Raw genomic sequence first — 22,304 nt, 5'->3', positions numbered from 1 at the left:
CTTTATATTATAAATTTTATAAAAATTACTATCATACATGTTTAAATAAATGATCCGCCTTTGTAAATACTTAAACACCATTTATGATTTATAGATGTTTAAATTATGACAAATTTGACCATGTTATTGCCTAACTAGCATACATTTTCATAATTTTCCCCTTTGTCCTGCCAAGTGAGTTGAATTATAAGCTGAAAAGGTTTTCATGTGTTTGATGCAAATTGTTTGGTAGCAAAAGTGGTAGTGAGATAAATGAAATGGAAAATGTAATATTTCTGAATGAAAGATTTTTGAAACTCAGACCACGAGCCAGCTTTAAGCAACACATTTAGATGAAAGGTTTACTTTAAACCTAAAATAATTTTTTAAAGATGTTTGTTTTCATTCTCTTTTCCTGTTCTTTCTGCTGTTTTTTTTTTTTGATCTTCAAACAAGTGTCTATAGACGTAGTAAATGGCTCAGGGGAAGAAATCTGTGGGAAAGGCTCTCTCCTCCAATGTCACCTTTTTGGTTCAGTTGCAGACCTACTCATAAATCTAATGTGCAAAATACTGAGCTGTCGTGAAATTTTTCCTAGGTTACTGAGAGGCGTTTGGGTTGTTTCTTGTTTTCCTCAGCCCACTTTGACAGTGTGAATGGACACAGTGAACTTGTTATTGAAAGAGTGTCAAAAGAGGATTCAGGTACTTATGTGTGCACCGCAGAGAACAGCGTTGGCTTTGTGAAGGCAATTGGGTTTGTTTATGTGAAAGGTAGGTAAAAGCGCTCCATTTTTAATTTATAGTGCATTCATAATGAATGGCTAAAGTTTTGGTTTTCTGTTATATAGACAATATAACTTCAGTTTTTAATCCACTCAGTCCTATTTCACAGATATGCAAATTCATGAGAAAAAAAATTATGAGCTTTCGACTCAAAAGTAGGTAAGAAGCAAGTAAAGAGATCATTTCACACAAAGTGGAATCATCCCCTTAGAATAATGAAATTGACAAAATTATCTGGCAATTTAGCATGAAGAGTTGATTCTGGAAAATTCATGAGGTTTTAAAGTGGCTTTCTTCTCCTCTTTACTAAATTATTTTTAGTAGGTCAAAAATCACAAAGAAATTATCAGCACTTACTTTTCCTTTGTATCTGTCTTACATTATTTTCCAGAACCTCCAGTCTTCAAAGGTGATTATCCTTCTAACTGGATTGAACCACTTGGTGGGAATGCAATCCTGAATTGTGAGGTGAAAGGAGACCCCACCCCAACAATCCAGTGGAACAGAAAGGGAGTGGATATTGAAATTAGTCACAGAATCCAGCAACTTGGCAATGGCTCCCTGGCCATCTATGGCACTGTAGTAAGTCACACTGGAATGACTGATGCACCTTTAAACTCCCCCAGCCAATGCCCCTCTATAAGTGCCATAGATAAGAAAAATTTCTCTTACATTCCTATTTAAATCATAAAATCTGAATCAAAGAACTCCTGTTCAAAAACTGAAACAACGATTGAAATAGATACTTTTAGCCTTTTCAAGTAAGTGCAAGCAGTGAGATAATTTGGCTGCCTCGTTCCTTATCATTGACTTATTAATTAACATTTGGAGATAACCTCCTCAGACCTGTTTTAGGACAAGGAAAATGAAGAATTACAAACACAGTAACATATAAATTATAGAGTAGATTTCACAGGAAGCTGATAACTATATTAGGCTTTTCCAAAGTTCAGTAATTCAGAAAATGGGTGGTACTTTGGGTTATTATTCTAATTTGGGGGTCAGGTTACCCCAAAGTGAAATATTTTATCTAAAAATGTCTCAACTAGAATACACATGGTGAATTTGTTAAATCATATTTGGTGAGACCTCTTATGTGCTGTTATTGCTTAATTAATTGAGATAATAATTAAAATATATCTAATACCCAAACCAGTGGACTATGCACAGTCATTTAGTCTCCTTGATTTTACTTCAACGTTAGACATCACTTGTTGATTGGTCCTTTGATTATGAAATTATTTCTACTTTTGTCTGCCAGATCACCAATATGGCTCAGCCTTCTTCATTACCACTTTTCCCCTTTTCCTCTATTACTATTCCTGAAGTCCTTGGTACTTCTAATATCAATTACTAATACTAATTTTTTTCACCATGTAATTTAAGATTCCTAAAAATCTAGTATCTCCAACCCTGAAACTCTTCCGAGTTCCATTTCTAGCTGTTCACTAGGAACTTCTGTTTGGATAATACGTTGAAATCTCCAATTAAACATCTAAACCAACATTCCTTTCTCATTTTCCCAATCTTCTTTAATATCTGCAAATCAATTCCCCTTTATTGGCTTTGTTTTTCTTAAGGAGACCTGAATTCTTCTATTCACAAGACCTTCAGAGAAATGTATGACTCTAGTTACCAAAGCTAAATTTATTTAGTTGAAATCCTGTATAAATTTATACACACACAGAGACACACACAATGTGACCCACATCCTGTGATTTATTATTATAGGTAAATTAGTTTTTCACTTTCTCTCCTGAATTTCAAACTCTCTAGACAGAGGTCTAACTGAATGTACTTTTAATAATCCCCATTAGAAAAGACTCAATTTGTTAATTTGTCCTGATTAATGCTTTTTAAGATATCTGTAAAATACCATTAGTATTTTTCTTCAATAAGATAATTTCAGATAGATGATCATAAAATAACGTAATTTTTGCTTTGGTTTCTTACCAGTTAGTATTCCTGGAGATCAATGATAGGCTATTTTGAAAAAGTTTATGCTTGGAATTTCTTTTCTTCATTCCCCCTGCTCCTCCTCCAAATCTATTTAAGAGGTTAGACATATGTAGATTTTCCTATTTCTATTAAAATTCCTTCTCCAAAATGAAATTTCAAATAAGCATCATCGTGAAAAAAGTGATTAGCCTGCTCTGTAGGCTCATATTTCTGTGAAAATGCTGCTTATTTCCATAGAATGAAGATGCCGGTGACTATACATGTGTAGCTACCAATGAAGCTGGGGTGGTGGAGCGCAGCATGAGCCTGACCCTGCAAAGTAAGCTGCTTCATTAAACGTACTAAACACTTGATTTAAGAACTATTACCTAATAAAGAGTGTTCATGTTAAATCTATAGCAAGTTCATTCGTGGTAGCTCTTAGGGCATGGCTAATTTAGCTTTCTGCTGCTGATGGAGCACTTGTCATCAAACATTAAACTGACAACCCTTGCACAGATATTTTTTCTATTTTATCCAACATATTCAGTATAAGACTGCAATTGATCAGTGGCAGAGCTTTTTTATTACAACACATTCAATGGAGCGCCCCTTCTTAAAGTTCACCACAGTTATTCCAACATGCTTACAAAGATTGACATTTATGGCACTTTAAAATATTTATTAAAAATAAAGACTAATGTAAAGGAACTCAAAAGTGCTCCAGGTTGATGGCTGTAATCTTTCGTGAAATAACTAAACGTTCTGGGTGAGAACCTCAGGCTCATCAGGAAGCCCTTCAGTGAGAATTTCTGGAAAACACAGTATTCATAATTGGAAAAACATGAAATACTCCAATGGACAACTGGAGAGTTTATAGAAGCCTTTAAGGGGCTGACCCAAAGACAATGTCATTGGTTTGAGAATTTAAGCAAGTCAAGTCATTTTGTGACTTGACTCAGTATTTAACAGAATGAATTTACATTTTCTTCCTTCACTATTAAGAGATGATCTACAGATTAGTCAAAACTAATTAGATTAGCTCTTAGTTAGCTGTTTGCCAAACTATATAATTCTCTAAGACTCAAATAGATTATAGACATTTAATAAGTATCTAAGACAATGTTTCACTAAAGAACATGTCTATCAAATGATAAAATGGGATGTCATTAGGAAAACATAGGGTTCTATGTTCAAATAAATCTGAGATAAAAATGAATTAAACAGAGTTCATGTATTTATTAAGTATATAAAGAACACTTACTATGTGCTCAGCCCTCCTCCTTAGGCTACCAGATTTCTTTACTGCAGAAATGTTAATAAGCTAATGCAAATTATGGCTCAACAAAAGGAGAATATGCCATATTTTCCCAATAAATATTGAGTGAATGTAGGTAGGATGCTACACAATCCGCCGACCCAGTTTAAGAAAAGCTATACTCGAACAGCTCATCTGCACATACTGACAATAAATTCATTTTAATAAGTGAGGCATATTAAATAATCAAAAACATAATTGGTTCAAATTAGGATTAAAGTATCAGAAGTGATATTTTTAAAGTGTTTATATTTAATAATTATGTGAAGAAATTAATCGATGTACATGTGGAATTTTATTATTGTATTAATTTATAGCTTTGTATGCAATTGGGAATGTTCGATATGGTATCTAAATCAAGGCTCTGAGTTTATTTGATACCTTGGCCATTTTAATATGAGCAGACAAGTGTATTTAGTCATGTTGTCACTTAGTGTTGAGGGATAAACCTGAGGTATTCATGCAGCAACAGTTTATGTAATCAGGAAACTAGGAGAGAAATAAAAGCACCGCCCCTGAAAGTTTCTAGAGTGATGTTAATATGAACATCCGTTAGAAGGCATTGTGTAGGGTGATGAGCATAAGTCAGAATAATGCTTCATATGACACTTGCTGAGAGAGTCAAACCTCATGTGAAGGAATTACTTTTTCAAAAGACATGTCACTGATACCTTTGCAGAAAAAACTAACATGTTAATATCACAATGAAACAGATTTTCGTTGTATTTTTGTCTTACTTGTATTCTATTTATATTAGATATACTTCTCAGTCTAAAATATGCAACCGCCACCTTGAATTATCTGCTATTTATTACCTCTCATTGAACAAATCATTCCACCTTTCAGTTCAATCTCACTGAGACACCATTCTTACCTATCATGCTCTTTCTCAAGAATGTATATGCTGCCCCCTTTGGTTTCTTATTTTAAGATTTAAACCAGTGTTTAAAACCCTGTATGCTGCTACTCTTCAGAGTGAACCATTCTTTCTATTCTGTTCATTGTCTTTAAAAAATAAAAAGCTAAATCCATCTCTATGTTGTGTCTTTCTCTCCAAGTGTTCTCCCCTCTCTTCTCTGTTCAAATAACGTTACCTGTTTTTGAAAATCCAGTTCAAGTCTCTTCTCCCCAATGAAGTCTGTCATATTCTGTCGTCTTTCTTGGCACTATGGACCAATATAGACATAAGCATCTGCCAGCAGCTGCATGCAGTTCCTTTTACGGTCTTTCCAAGGACTCTGCTTGAACCACTGTCATTTACTATCGACCCTGTTAACATCTCCCTCCTTCCTTTCTGGTTACCAGAATACCATTTTCTCCTGACTCGCTTCCTACCTCAGTGATCGGTTCTGAGTATCATTTATGGGCTTGTCTTCTGTCCATCTCTTAAATAATGCTGTCACAGTTGTTTCTGCCTTTGACCCTCTTCTCATTTTAGACTCTCTTCTGAAGCAATCTTACTCACTGTGAAAGGCTCGCACGTCTATATTTCTTGCTCATCTCTATTCTTAGCTCTAGCTATGAATATCCTCCTATCATCTAGACATCTCTATATGAATATCTTACAGATACCTCAAGCTCAATAGTCCTGAATGGATGCAAGTTATCGTTCCCTACTCTTTATCCACAAATCCATTCTTCCTGTTGTGTGCTATTGCATTCTTGCTATTGCCCAATTACAGCATATTGTCCAAATCAAAACCCTGTAGTCATCAGTTCTTCCCTTTAACCCATGCCAATCCGTAACAAAGTTCTATCATTTCTACTTTCTTAATAATTCTTAGATATGTCTTTCTTTTCCTCTCAATTTCCAATGGCATGCTTTTGTTTGATCTATTGTTACTGTTGTTTATGCTCCCATATTAGTACACATTAATTCTGTAGGTATGCTGTAGCACAAATCTATCTTATCAGTGGACTATGAGCTCCTTGAGACTAAAAATAATGTCTTCTCTCTGTATACTCTCAGCACCTAGCACAATGCCTGGCAAATAGCAGGCTTTCAATACATGGTTATTGAATACATGAATGATGACTAGTGATAAAAGAATGAGTTAATTAGCTGGGCGTGGTGGTGGGTGCTTGTAATCCCAGCTTCTTGGGAGTCTGAGGCAGGAGAATCTCTTGAACCCGGGAGGCAGAGGTTGCAGTGAGCCGAGATCCCACCACGACACTCCAGCGTGGGTGACAGAGTGAGACTCCGGCTCAAAAAAAAAAAAAAAAATGAGTTAATGATGACTCTTTACCTCAAAAATGATCAAAAGTGAATATTCACCACATAAAACACAGACAAGAATAACAATAGTAACTAAGACTACTGTGTGCTTACCCTGTTCAAAAGTTGTACTCACATCCTCTCGTGGAGTCTGACAGGAATCTTCTGACGTAGGCAGCATTGTTAACGGCACGGGGGCTCAGAAAGGTGGTAAGAAGCAGACATAGAATTTGAATCCAGGAAGCATGACTGTAGAACCCATGCTGTAGGCTAATCTGCTCAGGAATTTTAAATTTTTGACATTTACTAAAGAATTATGAAAATTGTATCAATGGCAATTACAATCTACAGTCTTAGGCAGCAAGCGTTTTTTAAACAAATCAATTTTTCAAAATTATGTTACCACATAATACATGATAAAAAGGGTTATAATTCCACAAAAACTGAGACACTCTGTGCTTTTTTCCATAGGTCCTCCTATTATCACTCTTGAGCCAGTGGAAACTGTTATTAATGCCGGTGGCAAAGTCCTACTGAATTGTCAGGCAACTGGAGAGCCTCAGCCAACCATTACATGGTCCCGTCAAGGGCACTCTATTTCCGGGGATGAGCGGGTTAATGTGTTGTCCAACAACTCCTTATATATTGCTGATGCTCAGAAAGAAGACACCTCTGAATTTGAATGTGTTGCTCGAAACTTAATGGGTTCTGTCCTTGTCAGAGTGCCAGTCGTAGTCCAGGGTGAGTGTGATCAGAGGAATATCCATAGGAGACAGCACCCGGGGTGGCTCAAATCATGGAAATTATTAAACACGTTAGTCCAAGTCTCCTGTTCCTTAAGATACTTTTAGATGATGGGGAGAGGACAAAATCATCAAAATTTACAAATTGAAGGGCCTAAAGCAATACAGATTACAGCTTTAAAATGCCAAGGTTTTAATTTAGAATCCCAAACTAAATTTTTGATTCACAGCTCAGTCAAATCTATTCTCAGAAATCAATGTGTATGTTTTGCTTTAAACAATTACTTACTTCCAAAAGGTAAACAGTTTGTAAACTTACTGGTCTCGAAGTCTTCCAGCAGCCATGTGCAAGTGAGTGAGGACTAGATCTGAGAAGAAACTCTAGTTAACTGGGGTTCTTCTCTCACTCTTGGATCCTAATTTTACCTTAAAGGAGAGCTTCCAATAAGCTATTTCTCCACAACTCTATATTTAGCTCTGTAACCAGTGTGTATCTTAAGTGAAATCTTTACAAGTTTGTATTTGCCAAAGCTAAGACAAAGTACCACGTTTTATTTGCAGTTCATGGTGGATTTTCACAGTGGTCTGCATGGAAAGCCTGCAGTGTCACCTGTGGAAAAGGCATCCAAAAGAGGAGTCGTCTGTGCAACCAGCCCCCTCCTGCCAATGGTGGGAAGCCCTGCCCAGGTTCAGATTTGGAAGTGCGAAACTGTCAAAATAAGCCGTGTCCAGGTACACCTCTTTATTTAACTGATAGGCATGGGTTTAGCAGACCTTCATTTCTGTTTTCCACCTATGAGTTGCCCCAGTGTTAGTATTCTAACTTAAAACATAACCGATGGTATAATGGTTCACTTTTGTATAGTGGATGGTAGCTGGTCGGAATGGAGTCCTTGGGAAGAATGCACAAGGAGCTGTGGACGCGGCAACCAGACCAGGACCAGGACTTGCAGTAATCCGTCAGCTCAGCACGGTGGGCGGCCGTGTGAAGGGAATGCTGTGGAAATCATTATGTGCAACATTAGGCCTTGCCCAGGTGAGAACACACTGATAATACTAGGATAAGAAAAACTTTTCTATTTTAACTCCTATGAAATAATTATATTCACCTTTTCTTCTTCATTCTAAGAAGATGTTATGGGCTCTACCCTTGAGAATATGTTCATTCACTATATACTTAGTTCTTTTTCATGGGTAAACTTGTAAAGGTATTCATAGACATTAAGCAAAATACTTGATTTAATTGAACATGAAGAAAGTCTCCAAACTAGAGTGTATTTCTCTTTTTTTTTTTTTTTTGAGACGGAGTTTCACTCGTTACCCAGGCTGGAGTGCAATGGCGCAATCTCGGCTCACCGCAACCTCCGCATCCTGGGTTCAGGCAATTCTCCTGCCTCAGCCTCCTGAGTAGCTGGGATTACAGGCATGTGCCACCATGCCCAGCTGATTTTTTGTATTTTTAGTAGAGACGGGGTTTCACCATGTTGACCAGGATGGTCTCGATCTCTTGACCTCATAATCCACCCGCCTCGGCCTTCCAAAGTACTGGGATTACAGGCATGAGCCACCGCGCCCGGCCTAGAGTGTATTTTTCAATCATGTAAAGAAACCATAAGTATTTATAAGGTCATAAAGTAACGTCTAATCCAGCCATCCATTTCCAAGTGAGAAAAATGAACCCTAGAGAGGCTAAAGACTTGCTCAGAAACACACATCTGGTGAGGGGTAAGTACTAATCGCTGTCATTCACTAAATACTTATCATACAATAGGAACCATGCTAGATGCTTTATATTGTTAATATCGCATATTGTTACTGACTTTGTATTTTAGCACTCTTTAAAGTGACAAATCAAACAAGCCTAAGTAGAAAACTCTTCAGGTATTATTGCATCCAAGAATTTGGACAATGCTTTTCCTAGCATGTTTTCCATCTCTCATCTCTGCTTTCCTCCCTTTGTCTTTATTCTCTATTATACTCTTTCCATGTGGTGGAAAAAAATGACTGCTGGCAGCCACTGGCTCACAGGGGCATTATAATCTAAGTAAGGCCTCAGAGAAAAAGAGTTCCCTTGTCTCTCAGAATTCATACCAGTCCCTCGGGAAGAACCCTGTTTGCATTTGTTTGGGTCATATGCTCACCCCTGAAGTCAAGTGAGTCCAGGAGAAGGGTATTTTAATAGCCAGCTTGGGTGAGCTGCCTATCTACTGTAATGAGGGGCAGAGAAAGAAATTATGCAAAGTAGAGGAGCTGTTCGTTTATTTATTCATTCATTCACCCAACAAATATTTATTGAGCGCTCACTCTGTCATCAAGGCATTGTTCTAGTTGCTAGAGTTAAAATGATAAACAGTATCTTTCCAGTGTTGATCAACACACCCAAAAAACTCGAGTTGAAATGATGGGGTACAACTTGGAGACCTATCTTAGCTGGAATGGTCAGAAAAAGAAATACAGACAAACCAAAAAGGGACAGGTATTCAGTACATTGGGTGTTGCATCCTATTGTGCAGATGAGGAAAGATTTAGAAAATAGCATTCAGTATTATGTATGCACCTATGCAACAACCCTGCATGACCTGCACATGTACCCCAGACCCTAAAGTAAAAGAAGAAAGAAGAAAATGATATTCAGTAATTCACTAAGGATAGATAGCTAATAAAAAGTGAATCAAAGATTTGAACCCAGATTGATCTAATTACTAAGCTTATTTAAACTGTAGGTATCTGGATTTGCAATTCAGAACTTTGATTACATTACAGAAACAAAGTACTGTTCTGACATCTTAAACAAGAAACCATTTATTTTAGTCTTCAAGAATTTAAAAGCTGGTTGTAGTAACATTATGTTCTAAACGTAAAAGAGCAGAAAATGCTTGATCAGAGCAATTTTTGTGTAATTCGTCATCTATAATAACTATATAATAACTAAATGATATTTGTAAATATCCTAAAAGCCAGTTTTTTCTCTTCATGTTGAGTAACTACTTGCTTAATGTCTGCTTGCTTATTTACTGTTGTTTTGTTCACTATTCTATTGGCTTGGTTTTTTTTAGGCTTTCTCTAGTTATTTCCCCCAGCCCCTCAACCAATTGAATTTAGCTATTGTTTGAGCATAATGGTGGTGTCCTGGAGCACTTCAATGAGAGCATGTATTTCTTCCCAGCAAGACCATGTATGAGTTTGTGATGCCATCTTGGTAGGTAAACAGCAGCTGCTGTAGGAATATCTATACCACAACAATCAGCAGATGCTACAAGTCAGTTTTCCTCCCCACCCCCTAGAGAGTTGGTGGCTAAACATTTCTCAGCTCACCACTGCGAAATGGGTAGCCAGCCTAAGACAGCCTTTCTCATCCAGAAGGTATGTGAAAATCTAAGGGGCAGAAGATACTTGCTTTCAGTACAATTTATTTTTAACAATGTTGAACTTCTAAAAGAGTTGCAAGCACAGTATAGATAATTTCTATTTAACACTATCAAGTGAAATTTTGTGTATTTCCTGAAACAAGGACATTCTTTTTCATGCACATAGTACAGTGATCAAAATTGGGAAATCTGATATTGATACCACTATTATCTGATTTCATTGTCAAATCTTATGATCTAATCCATAGCCCATATTCAGATTTTGTCAGTTGTCCCAGTAATATCCTTTATAACCCTTTTCCCCCCATTCCAAGAACCGATCCAGGATCACACTCGCACTTATTTGTTGCGTCTCTTCAGTCTCATTTAGTTGGAACATTTTCTCAGTCTTCTGTCATGACTTTAATGTTTTCGAATGTACAGGCCAACCATTTTACAGAAGACAATTTCACTTGGATTTGTCTAACATTTCCTCATGATTACACGCAGGTTTTGCATTTTGGCAGGAACACCACAGAAATGATTTTGTGTCCTTCTCAGTGCATCATTCAGAAGGAACATATGTCAGTTTGTCCCGTACTGGCGCTGTTAACTTTCTTCTCTTGTTAAAGGTGGGATGTGTCATTGTACAGTTCCCAGTTTTGCTTGTATTACTAGTAAGTATTTTGTAGGGAAACTTGGAGACTATATAAACATCTTACCAACCTTTCACACTAGTTTATCATCCATTTCTGATTTCTGCTTCAATCAGTTATTAGTATGATTTTTGCAAAATAGCTGTTTCTAACTCATCATTATCTTCCATATCTGTTATTGACTTCTACTGTAAAGAACTTTCTCATTTCTTTACTTTTTATATCAATAAGAATTCAGGTATTATCCAATGGTATGATGCTCTGGTATCATTCGGTGGTTTATCACAATAGAACCCAACCTTTTTGGCACCAGGGACTGGTTTTGTGGAAGACAGTTTTCCCACAGACAGAGGGGTGGGGGGATGGTTTCAGGATAATTAAAGCACATTATGTTTATTGTGCATTTTTATATATAATGAAATAATCACACAACATAAGGTAGAATCACTGGAAATCCTGAGCTTGTTCTCCTACAACTAGAAGGTCCTTTCTGGGGTTGACGGGGGACAGTGACAGATCATCAGGCATTAGATTCTCATAAGGAGAACATAACCTAGATCCCTCACATGCACGGTTCACAACAGGATTCGTGCTCCTATGAGAACCTACTGCTACTGCTGATCTGACAGGAGGGGGAGCTTTTGTGGTAATGTGAGTGATGGGGAGTAGCTGTAAATACAGGTGAAGCTTTGCTCACCTGCCAAGCGATCCATGGCCCATGGGATTGAGGACCCCCAGTTTATCATACACTGTCATTATTTATCGTGATGTTCACATTATCCTAGAATAGGTTAGTGGAGGCGGGCATGTCCAGGCTGGTTTCAGTGTTCTCTTGAGATGTCATCATGATTCTCTGAGTACTTCCTCACTTTCTGGTACAAACAGTTACTTCAAACTTATTTTGTACCTTCCCCACCCCAGTTAGAAGAGTGTTTTTAAACTGCCAATCTTTTTTAAGATTTATATATTCAGGGAGGGCCTATCCTGACATTTGAGAATCATTGTCATTAAAATACATATATACTTACAAGTTAAAAGAACGAGCACTTTTTCAAGTGTCTGTCTGGAAACCATTGAGAACTTTGAGCAAAGCTCTTAGCTTACACGTACATAGGATTTACTATGTGTCCTGCGCTGTTCCAAGCACCGTTCTTCTATGAACTCCTTATTGCCCACCTCAACTCTAATAAATTATCTTTTATTTGCATGCTGCAGATGATGAAACTAGGCACACAGAAGCCAAGTCACTTGTCAGGACGGCATGGCCTGTAAGGGCAGAATAGTTATTCAGGCCCAGAATGTCTGCCTGGAAACTCCGCCCCTAGCATTGTGCTCCTCTACCCTTCTGTAATTAAAACTGCAAAGTAGTGTAACAACAAATTCAGTTATAATATTTTGCACTTTTCTTCCCTACTAATCCCTCTGTAGTTTTTAAAAAAATATTTTAACTTTCATTTTAGTGTCGGGGTACATGTTCAGGTTTGTTATATACTCATGACTCAGGGGTTTGATGTACAGATTATTTGTCACCTGCATACTTAGCATAGTATCCAACAGTTTGTTTTTTTTTTTTCCTAAATCTCTTCTTCCTTCCACCCTCCCACCTCAAGTAGGTCCCAGTGTTTGTTGTTCTCCTCTTTCCATGTGTTGTCATTATTTAGCTCCTACTTATAAGTGAGAACATGTGGTATTGGGTTTTCTGTTCCTGAGTTAGTTTGCTAAGGATAATGACCTTCAGTTCCATGCCTGTTTCTGCAAAGGATGTCATTCTTTTTCATGGCTGCATAGTATTCCATGGTGTATATGTACCACATTTTCTGTATCCAGTGTACAACTGTTGGGTGTTTTGGTTGCTTCTGTCTTCGCTATTGCAAATAGTACTTAATGAACACAAACATGCATGTGTCTTTATGGTAGAACAATTTATATTGCTTTGGGCTTATACCCATAGTGGGATTGCAGTTCTGTTTTTAGTTCTTGTTTTTTTCTGGCTAGATAGCATGATGTTTTATGCCTTCTCCAGTTTATATTACCATTCTTCCTTTTTTCTTGCTATCATTCCATTTTTATAAAAGAAACACTTGAACTCCCCAACATTATATGTCTTGAAGTCCAGTTCTAGTTAAGATATTCCATATTGGTTAAAAAATAAAAATAAAATGGTCTTTAGCTGAAAACCTGTGTTTATATGTAATAGAAATGACACAGATATTAAATGAACAAATGTTACCCAATTGTTAATCCTCCAATTACAAATGCATCTATATTAAATGGCATTATATGGTAAGAGGTTGGGGCTTTTGTTAGCCAACAGCCTTGAAAATAAAATACATTGAAATAATTGGAACTTCAGAGTTTTTGAAATCATATAGTCTATATTTGAGGAAAATGAGCATCCATAGCCTGAATATAATACAGAAGTAGTTTTGAATATCTGCCATATAGTTCAAGGCTTTCTTCTTTCCTCTGAGGTTTAGCCACTTTTTAGTGCAAATTCTTGTTGGCTAAAATAGATTTGTGTGACCATGTTTTTGTCTACAAATCACAAGGATAATTAGTCAATCAGAAATCCATTAATTATAAGAAACCGTAACATGCATTTTAAAGTATTTCTCTAATTAAAGCAGACAAATGATAGTTTCATTACATGGTTTTCAACTTGTTCTGGGGAATATTTACACTCAGCCTTTGAGGCTCTTATTTTTTCTCATATTTTGGTTACACCAGGTGACCAGAAGATGTACTTTATGAGCTCCTTATCTAGAACGTTCCCTGAAAACAAAAAATGACCTGGTGTTCACCTGTACGTAAGGAAAGCCATAATGTTGAGTCTCAGCCCATGTACCTGGTAAAACGTAAGGTTGTTTTCCTCTTGTGTCCAATGGCGTAATGTGTTAGTTACCAAAAGGAAGGCCTTAATATCACTCCTTGGAAACTCCTGGTCAGCTTTTTATGTTGTTTAGGAAGCAGGTTAGCATGTTATTCAGAGCTTTTAATTCATGAACATTTGTAATGGAGAAAGTTTTTTAAAGAATTACAGCTGTGCAAATCATCACGTTGTTGAAAGATCCAAGTACATATGTAGGCATCAAGCTGAATCAGGCTTAAGGATGTGGTCTCGCTGTCTAGGGTCCAAATTATCTTTGTGGAAATATTTGTGTTGTCCATAACCACATCTCAATCTGTTATACAGCCTTGTTCCCAAACTCCCAGTTCCTTCCACTTTCCCCAGAGCAAAGAACACAGACAAATACTTAGCTAGGACTTAAACACTCAGACTGTGTTTATATATAGTAGTTTGAGTAAATTTAATTGTAATAAAATAGTTCCTTTGGGTGATTTTAAGCATTTATTTTGGCATCGGGTAAGCCTTCTGACTTTCCCTATAGACACAAATTCCTTTGAAAATCTAACCAGAAGGAGAAAGAATGTTGTTTGTTATGTTTCCTTTGGTTCAGTTTCAGTTCTCTTAGATTATGGGCTGATTAGCTCATTACTGAGTTAATTTATTTATGTAATTTTGGTTCTTAAACAAGCACGGTTCTGTGACTTGAAACTTTGTCTTTGGGGTGTTCGTAGTTCATGGAGCATGGAGTGCTTGGCAGCCTTGGGGAACGTGCAGCAAAAGTTGTGGGAAAGGTGCTCAGACAAGAGCAAGACTTTGTGATAACCCACCACCACAGTTTGGTGGGTCCTACTGTGACGGAGCAGAAACACAGATGCAAGTTTGCAATGAAAGACATTGTCCAAGTAAGAAAAATACACTGTTTATACCTTTACTAAATTAACATCTACTTAGGTAGCATGGCAATAAGAATCTGCCCCATTCTAACTGTGCCCACAAGAACATCTCTGAAACTAACAATGCCCAGATGTCAAGCAATGGTTTCTAGGTAGTAAGAAAGCATGTACATTTTTCCCTTGTTCCAGTTGATGGCAAGTGGGCGACTTGGGCCAGTTGGAGTGCCTGTTCTGTGTCCTGTGGAGGAGGTGCCAGACAGAGAACGAGGGAATGCTCTGACCCTGTGCCCCAGTATGGAGGAAGGAAATGCGAAGGAAGTGATGTCCAGAGTGATTTTTGCAATAGTGACCCTTGTCCAAGTGAGTGTTGGAAACAGTGAGTCAACATTATACTTTCATAACGTTTCATTATTATTTTAATTACTTAAAGTTGTAATATTCTGTTACTTGGTTCCTTGACCTTTGGTTTAGGATGTCAGAATGTTGTAAGGTTGCTGTCATGTCTGTATAATACCATAGATGTCTTCGATTCATAGGGGCAGGAGCTGTATCCTATTTCACTTGCTCTATGTAGGACTAGCTGCAGAATGTAAGAATGAGAGCACCCTTGCATGCTAACTCTTCATGATGCTTATGATTCTTTGATGAAGGCAAGTAGGCAGCTCTCTGCCTTAATTCAGTCATCAAGCTGGATTTTTAGACCCTTGCAGCAACTTGATATTTGGAACTTTGAGTGACATTGTATCCTGAATTTTACAGTCTTGGCTCATCAACAGCAGAGTCCCTGTCTCATTTATACCTCCAGCTCCTGGAATTTTTTAAGACTCAATAAATGTATGTTAAATGGAATCACACAAACACCGGAATGTATACAGTTTCTGGTCAAAACCGGAGCTAAACTGTCTTCCTTTGGAAGTTGCCTGTTTATAGGCTTGTATGTTTTGTTTCAGGTGCTGAGCAGAGACTTTTTCATACTTTTTGGCTGAATGTCATTTTGAGCACTGCTCATTCTGAGGGCTCTGTTTTCATCTCAGATGATTCTGTCTTGTAGCCCATGGTAACTGGAGTCCTTGGAGTGGCTGGGGAACGTGCAGCCGGACGTGTAATGGAGGGCAGATGCGGCGATACCGCACGTGTGACAACCCTCGTCCCTCCAACGGGGGAAGAGCTTGTGGGGGACCAGACTCCCAGCTCCAGAGGTGCAACACTGACATGTGTCCTGGTGAGCCTCTTGATTTCTGGCAGTAGAATGAGTAAAGCATTTCACTTAGTGCTCATCGTGGCAGCCCCATTGCTTCAGCCCTTAAAATGAGAGTTGTGTAGGTAGGGGCACCCTGAGTGTAGATTTTGAAGCCAGTCTGTTAACTGTGACTGTTCCATTCTTGTTCACAGTGGATGGAAGCTGGGGAAGCTGGCATCGTTGGAGCCAGTGCTCTGCCTCCTGTGGAGGAGGAGAAAAGACTCGGAAGCGGCTATGTGATCATCCCATACCAGCTAAAGGTGGCCGTCCCTGTCCCGGAGACGCTACTCAGGTGACCAGATGCAATGTACAAGCATGTCCAGGTAAGCAACTAAACTGGAACCTTGGTAACACATTTAGAGCCTTTCTGCAAATTAGAGAAAGGTGCCACAAATTACAGAACAATGCCAACCCTGAGAGGAGGAATTCGGAAAAAAAAACAGTGTACTTTCTTGCTCCTAATTGGTACAGCTCTGTATCAACCCAAGGCTGGGTTCTAGTCGAAGCTTTCTCCCTTTCAGGCTTCCTGGTAAAAGGATATAGCCCAAGCCTTGACAGGAAAAAGGGTGAGGCAGAGTGGGGCACAATGGGCTGAGACTCCAGACTGAAGGTAAGGTTGGGCAGTACCTAACGATCTAAAGAATGCCGTAACTGGAGGCTGTTCCTCTGAGGATGGGCATATGAAGGACATGAGTGTGGGAAGTAAAGTAAGGATCAGTTCAGTCCAAGGAAGAAGAACGGGGAAGTTCAAGTATCAGGTGCAGCCTGAGTCATGCATCACATCTAGCAAGTGATGTAAAAATTGAGAAGTCTATACCTCTGTATAAACAGAAGATGGGCCTTAGAAATACTTTTTTGCTGGGATTCCAAGAAATTGCAGCTAATACTAAATACCTTCTCTCAGCAGGCAGGCTTCTAAAGGTTGTAAGATGACCAACAATAACAGTTTTATGTTGTTGAAGGGTCAAGATATCAATTAGACTTCCCAAAGCTTTGAAGGTTCCTTAGAAATAAAATGTCCCTGAAAAAGCAAAAGTGAGAGAGATTTACATTTAAAAATGTGTGGGCCCTAGACAAGCTAAAGGAAGGTGATGGGTCTCCCGCCCTCAGCAGCTGTTCAACATATCGACTAACTAACAAGGACTTTGAGGTTCTAACTGAGGCATGGTGTCAGCTTCAGTTGATGCATTTTTGTAGCTCAGCCTCTGGTGGTAGCAGGGCCCCCGTGGCATCAGGAAGTACAAATGGGCCGACAGTTTGGGTTGCAGAGTCTGGCAGAGAATTTCAGGGATCCTACCCAGGTATTCAGAAGTAGGAGTCTGTTGAGCACTGGGACTCAAGTCCCTCTGTGAGACAGAGAACCAGGGTCAAAATGTCATCAGTGACCCCGAGAGCTAAGTGAATTAGTGGCCCTCATACTCCCCTTTGTCCCTGCTTAAGACTAAGGATAAGAACCAGAATGGCCTACCCGGTCCTGACTGGCTGGCTGCTTTCCTGCATCATCTTGCAGTATGGTTTCTGTACTCTATGCTCTCTGCTGCTTTTGCCCTCTCAGATGTGAGAAGCCACTACCCCAAAAGACTGACACTCACTCCTCCTACCGAGAAAGCCCTTCTGCCCTCCCCGGCATAGTTAAAACTTAAACTTTCTTCTCAAATGTTTCTAAAGTAGGTACCATGCACATTAGTGCATTTCAACCTTATATTTATTTGTGGGATTTAGATTGTTTCCCCTCGCCCCACAATTCAGACATAAGCTCTATGAAGGCAGGCTTCGTGTCTGTTTTCTGACCATTTTTTTCTTCAATTCATGGCAAACGAATACAGGCCATGAAGTTTGCATCAACATGAAAAAATGTTTTCTCTCAGTATTAGTAATAAAAGTAGTCTAAATTAAAATGGTAAAGCGTATACTTACTGCTATTTCCGAGACTTAATACAATTGTATTTCTCTCCAATATGTCATGCAGGCATACCTCAGAGATATTGCAGACTCAGTTCCAGGCTGCCACAAGGAAGTGAATATTGCAGTAGTGCAAGTCACATAAGTCACATGAATGTTTTCGTTTCCCAGTGCATATAAGAGTTATGTTTACATTATTCTGTAGTACTATTAAGTATGCAATAGCATTGTTTCTAAAAAACAGTTCACATGTCTTAATTTTTAAATGCTTTATTGCTAAAAAAAAAAAAAAAACTAATTATCTGAGCCTTCAGCAAGTCATAATCTTTTTGCTGTCAGAGGGTCTTGCCTTGGTGTTGATGGCTGCTGATTGATCAGGGTGGCAGATGCTGAGGGTTAGGGTGGCTGTGGCAATTTCTTAAAATAAGAGAAGAATGTTATTTGCTACATCAACTGATCCTTCCTTTCATGAATGATTTCTCTGTAGCGGGCCATGCTGTTTAACAGCACTTTACCCACGGTAAAACTTTCAGTCAGTCCTCTCAAATCCTGCCACTGCTTTATCAACTAAGTTTATACAGTATTTTAAATCCTTTGCTGTCATTTTAACAGTGTTCACAGCATCTTCACCAGGAGTAGTTTCCATATCAAGAAGCAATTTTCTTCATTCATCTGTAAGAAGCAACTCCTTTTCCATTCAAGTTTTATCATAAGATTGTAGCAATTCAATACTATCTTTAGGATATACTTCTAATTCTCTTGCTCTTTTAACCACTTCTGGAGTTAATTCCTCAACTGAACCCTCAAAGTCATCTATGATGGGTGGAATCAACTTCCAATCTGTTAATGTTGGTATTTTGACCTCCTTCCACAGATGTTCTTAATGGGATCTAGAATGATGATCCTTTCCAGAAGGTTTTCTGTTTACTTTGTCCAGATCCATCAAAGGAATCATTATGGTAGCTATAGCCTTAGAAAATATTTCTTTCTGGGTTTTATGTTTGTTTGTTTGTTTGAGACACAGTCTCTTTGTCACCCAGGCTGGAGTATAGTGGTGTGATCTCAGCTCACTGCAACCTCTGGCTCCTGGGTTCAAGCAATTCTCCTGCCTTGGCCTCCCGAGTAGCTGTGATTACAAGTGTCCACCACCATGCCCAGCTAATTTTTTGTATTTTTTTTAGTAGAGACAAGGTTTCATCATGTTGGCCAGGCTGGTCTTGAACTCCTGTCCTCAAGTGGTCCACTGGCCTCGGCCTCCCAAAGAGCTGGGATGATAGGCATGAGCCATGAGCACCTGGCCTATAAAATGTATTTCTTAAATAGTAAGTCTTAAAAGTTAAAACTACTCCTTGATCCATGGCTGCAGAATGGATGCTGTATCAGGCATGAAAGCAACATTTATGTCCTTGTACATCTCCATTAGACCTCTGCAGTGAACAGTCACATTGTCAATGGGCAGTAATATTTTGAAAGGAATCTTGTTTTTCCCTGAGCATTAGGTCTCAAAAATGGGCTTTAAATATTCAGTAAATAATGCTATAAACAGATGTGCTGTCACCCAGGCTTTGTTGTTTCATTTATGGCACAGAAGCAGAGTGATTTAGCATGATTCTTCTGGGCCCTAGGACTTCTGCAATGAGCATTGACCTCACCTTAACATCACCAACTTTGTAAGCCCTGCACAAGACAGTCCGCTTGTTCTTTGGAGCTTTGAAGCCAGGCACTGATTTCACCTCTCTAGCTGGCATCTTCTTCCAAGAGAAGACTGTTTTGTCTACATTGAAAATATGTTGTTTAGTGTAGCCCCCTTTATCAATAACTTAGCTGGCTATGGATAATTCGCTCCAGTTTCTACATCAGCATGTGCTGTTCTACCTTGCACTTTTGTGTTATTTAAATGGCTTCAGTCCTTAAGCCTCTTGTCTCCTGCAGCTTCCTTATCTCCCTCAAACTTCGTGGAATTAAAGAGAGTTAGGGCTTTACTCTGGATTGGGCTTTGGCTTAAGGGAACATTGTGGCTAGTTCGACTTTTATTCAAACCACTCAGACTTTCTCCATATTAAAAACAAGGTTGTTTCACTTTCTGATCATTTGTGTGTTCACTGGAGTAGCACTTTCAATTTTCTTCAAGACTTCTTCCTTTGCATTCATAACTTGGCCAACTCTTTGGGGCAAGAAGCCTAGCTTTTGGCCTACATCAATTTTCTACATGCCTGCCTCACTAAGCTTAACAATTTGCAGCTTTTGATTTAAAGTGAGAAACATGAGACTCTTCCTTTCACTTGAACACTTAGAGACCACTATAGGGTTCATACTTGGCCTAGTTTTAATATTGTGTCTTAGGAAATAGGGTGGCTCGAGGAGAGGAAGAAAGTCAGGGGAATAACTGGTGCTGACGGAGCAGTCAGAACACACAAAACACTGGTTCAGTTCACCATCTCATACGGGTACAGTTCATGAAACCCCGAAACAATTACAATGGTAACATCAAAGATCACTGATCACAGAACAACATAAAAGATATGATAATAATGAGAAAGTTTGAAATATTGCAAGAATCACCAAAATGTGACACAGAAACACAAAGCAAGCACGGGCTGTTGCAAAAATGGTACCAGTAGACTTTCTCATCACAGGGTTGCCACAAACCTTCAATTTGTAAGAACCGCGGTGTCTTCAAAGAGCAACAAAGCAAAGTATGATAAAACTAAATATGCCTGCGCATGATAACAGTATCTGAAATACCTAGTGATCGCTTTTAAATGTATTTAATTAAAAGACATTAAATAATGAATATTTATGAATCTCACTATCAGCTTCTTCCCAGTATGTTGCCCTCTCTTGTCAAAGCATGAAATTCATTTTGAAAAACATTCATTAACCACCTATTCTGTGCTAGTCACCAATCATTTTGTTGAATAATGGAAAGAAGGCATTAATTAATGTTGAGACACTTTAAAAAAAATGTGTAATTGTTTTGCAGCCAGATTACCTTGGTATGAATTTTATAGGACTGGCAAAAGCATAGTATCTCTCAAGTTAAGCGTCTTTCAATATAGTTGTACTATGAGGAACTTCATAAACCCACACTCTAAAACCAAGACCGAACAATGTCCTTAGATAATCCACGTTTACACTGGCAGTGACCTAGAGGCTGTTTTGTTGTTGAAGCCTCTCCTTTTCCTGGATGTTCTCATGAAGGAGGCAATAAATGAAAGAACATAGGGTTTGATGCCAAGCAGATCTGCATTCAGATTCTCATTCCACCACTTTCTAGCTATGTAATGATGGGAAAGTTGCTTAATTCCTCCAAACTTATTTTTCTAGTCTGCAAACTATGGCTATGTAAAGCTACCTTATAGAATTGTTGATAGGATTAAAGGAGTTAACTCATATTATGTTTAATGTCATGCATGACATGCTCAATAAACTCTCGTTGTAAATATCATTTCATCACCACCAACACACACATTCTTTTAGTGTGGGGACTGGACACTGATTGTATTCTTTGGCTTATGAAATATTAATAACACTGTGATGTGCACAGATTGGAAGGATCCTAGATTTATGGGGGATGATGTGTGTTACGTGAAAGTAGAATGTTTTAAAAGCTTATTTATTTCACTATTAAATTCAGATGTCATATGACCTTTTTGATGTTTGAGAGAAGATTTGTAGCATCTCTGAATACTGGCCTTCTTTGGTCCCATGTAATGTTGATGAAATTGCATCCTTATCCAGGAATGTTTTTTCTTCCCCCAATAGGTGGGCCCCAGCGAGCCAGAGGAAGTGTTATTGGAAATATTAACGATGTTGAATTTGGAATTGCTTTCCTTAATGCCACAATAACTGATAGCCCTAACTCTGATACTAGAATAATACATGCCAAAATTACCAATGTACCTCGCAGTCTTGGTGAGTCTTTGCTTATAGAAGTTGTTCATAAGCCTGTTTTAAAAAACATATATTACTCTTCATCTTATTACTTCCACTTAAGGTCCTAGAGAATGCTGCTACTGAGTCATAAGTATAATAATCCTTAGCTCTATTCCAATGCTAAGCTTTTAAAGATACATGAAGTACTGGTATTTGTTTCTGGTATTCAACATTATTTAGAATTCACCCTTGTGAATAATGTGCTATGAAGACAATATAATAGACAGTAAAAATTTTGCTATCACCTCATTTATCCTTTTTTTCTTTAGGTTCAGCAATGAGAAAGATAGTTTCTATTCTAAATCCCATTTATTGGACAACAGCAAAGGAAATAGGAGAAGCAGTTAATGGCTTTACCCTCACCAATGCAGTCTTCAAAAGAGAAACTCAAGTGGAATTTGCAACTGGTTAGTGTTAGCTGAATTTAATATTCTGTTGTTAAAAAGTGATTGCCAAAATTTCTTAACCATTGGTGGTTAAGAGAAATACATGTTCCCACAGAGA

The 22,304-nt window shown here is 38.3% G+C and overlaps 1 protein-coding gene and 1 long non-coding RNA gene across 9 annotated transcripts in view; one reads left to right on the top strand and one right to left on the bottom strand.

Annotated features, from left to right (window-relative positions):
* Positions 1-22,304, top strand: part of HMCN1 (hemicentin 1) — a 528,603-nt gene that overhangs the window by 473,684 nt on the left and 32,615 nt on the right. For 6 of the 7 annotated variants that reach the window (XM_032291619.1, XM_032291616.1, XM_032291617.1 and 3 more), the window contains 12 exons: positions 618-752; positions 1,156-1,346; positions 2,961-3,042; positions 6,707-6,976; positions 7,540-7,710; positions 7,844-8,014; positions 14,561-14,731; positions 14,912-15,082; positions 15,774-15,944; positions 16,115-16,285; positions 21,630-21,779; positions 22,070-22,207. In XM_032291619.1, coding sequence (XP_032147510.1) covers positions 618-752; positions 1,156-1,346; positions 2,961-3,042; positions 6,707-6,976; positions 7,540-7,710; positions 7,844-8,014; positions 14,561-14,731; positions 14,912-15,082; positions 15,774-15,944; positions 16,115-16,285; positions 21,630-21,779; positions 22,070-22,207 — 1,992 coding nt within the window. Of the gene's footprint in view, positions 1-617; positions 753-1,155; positions 1,347-2,960; positions 3,043-6,706; positions 6,977-7,539; positions 7,711-7,843; positions 8,015-14,560; positions 14,732-14,911; positions 15,099-15,773; positions 15,945-16,114; positions 16,286-21,629; positions 21,780-22,069; positions 22,208-22,304 lie in introns of those variants that run through there. The other variant, XM_032291621.1, reaches the window with a different exon arrangement.
* The window catches only part of LOC116560285, a 148,178-nt gene continuing 133,779 nt past the window's right edge, over positions 7,906-22,304 (bottom strand). For both annotated transcript variants that reach the window (XR_004272888.1, XR_004272886.1), the window contains one exon: positions 7,906-7,975. This is a non-coding gene — a long non-coding RNA (uncharacterized LOC116560285). The remainder of the gene's footprint in view (positions 7,976-22,304) is intronic.

Source organism: Sapajus apella, unplaced genomic scaffold (genome assembly GCF_009761245.1).
Source record: "Sapajus apella isolate SASKATOON/1434 unplaced genomic scaffold, GSC_monkey_1.0 scaffold25, whole genome shotgun sequence".
Taxonomy (NCBI): Eukaryota; Metazoa; Chordata; class Mammalia; order Primates; family Cebidae; genus Sapajus; species Sapajus apella.
The sequence above is the reverse complement of the archived record's forward strand: the minus strand, read 5'-3'. Positions and strand labels throughout refer to the sequence as shown.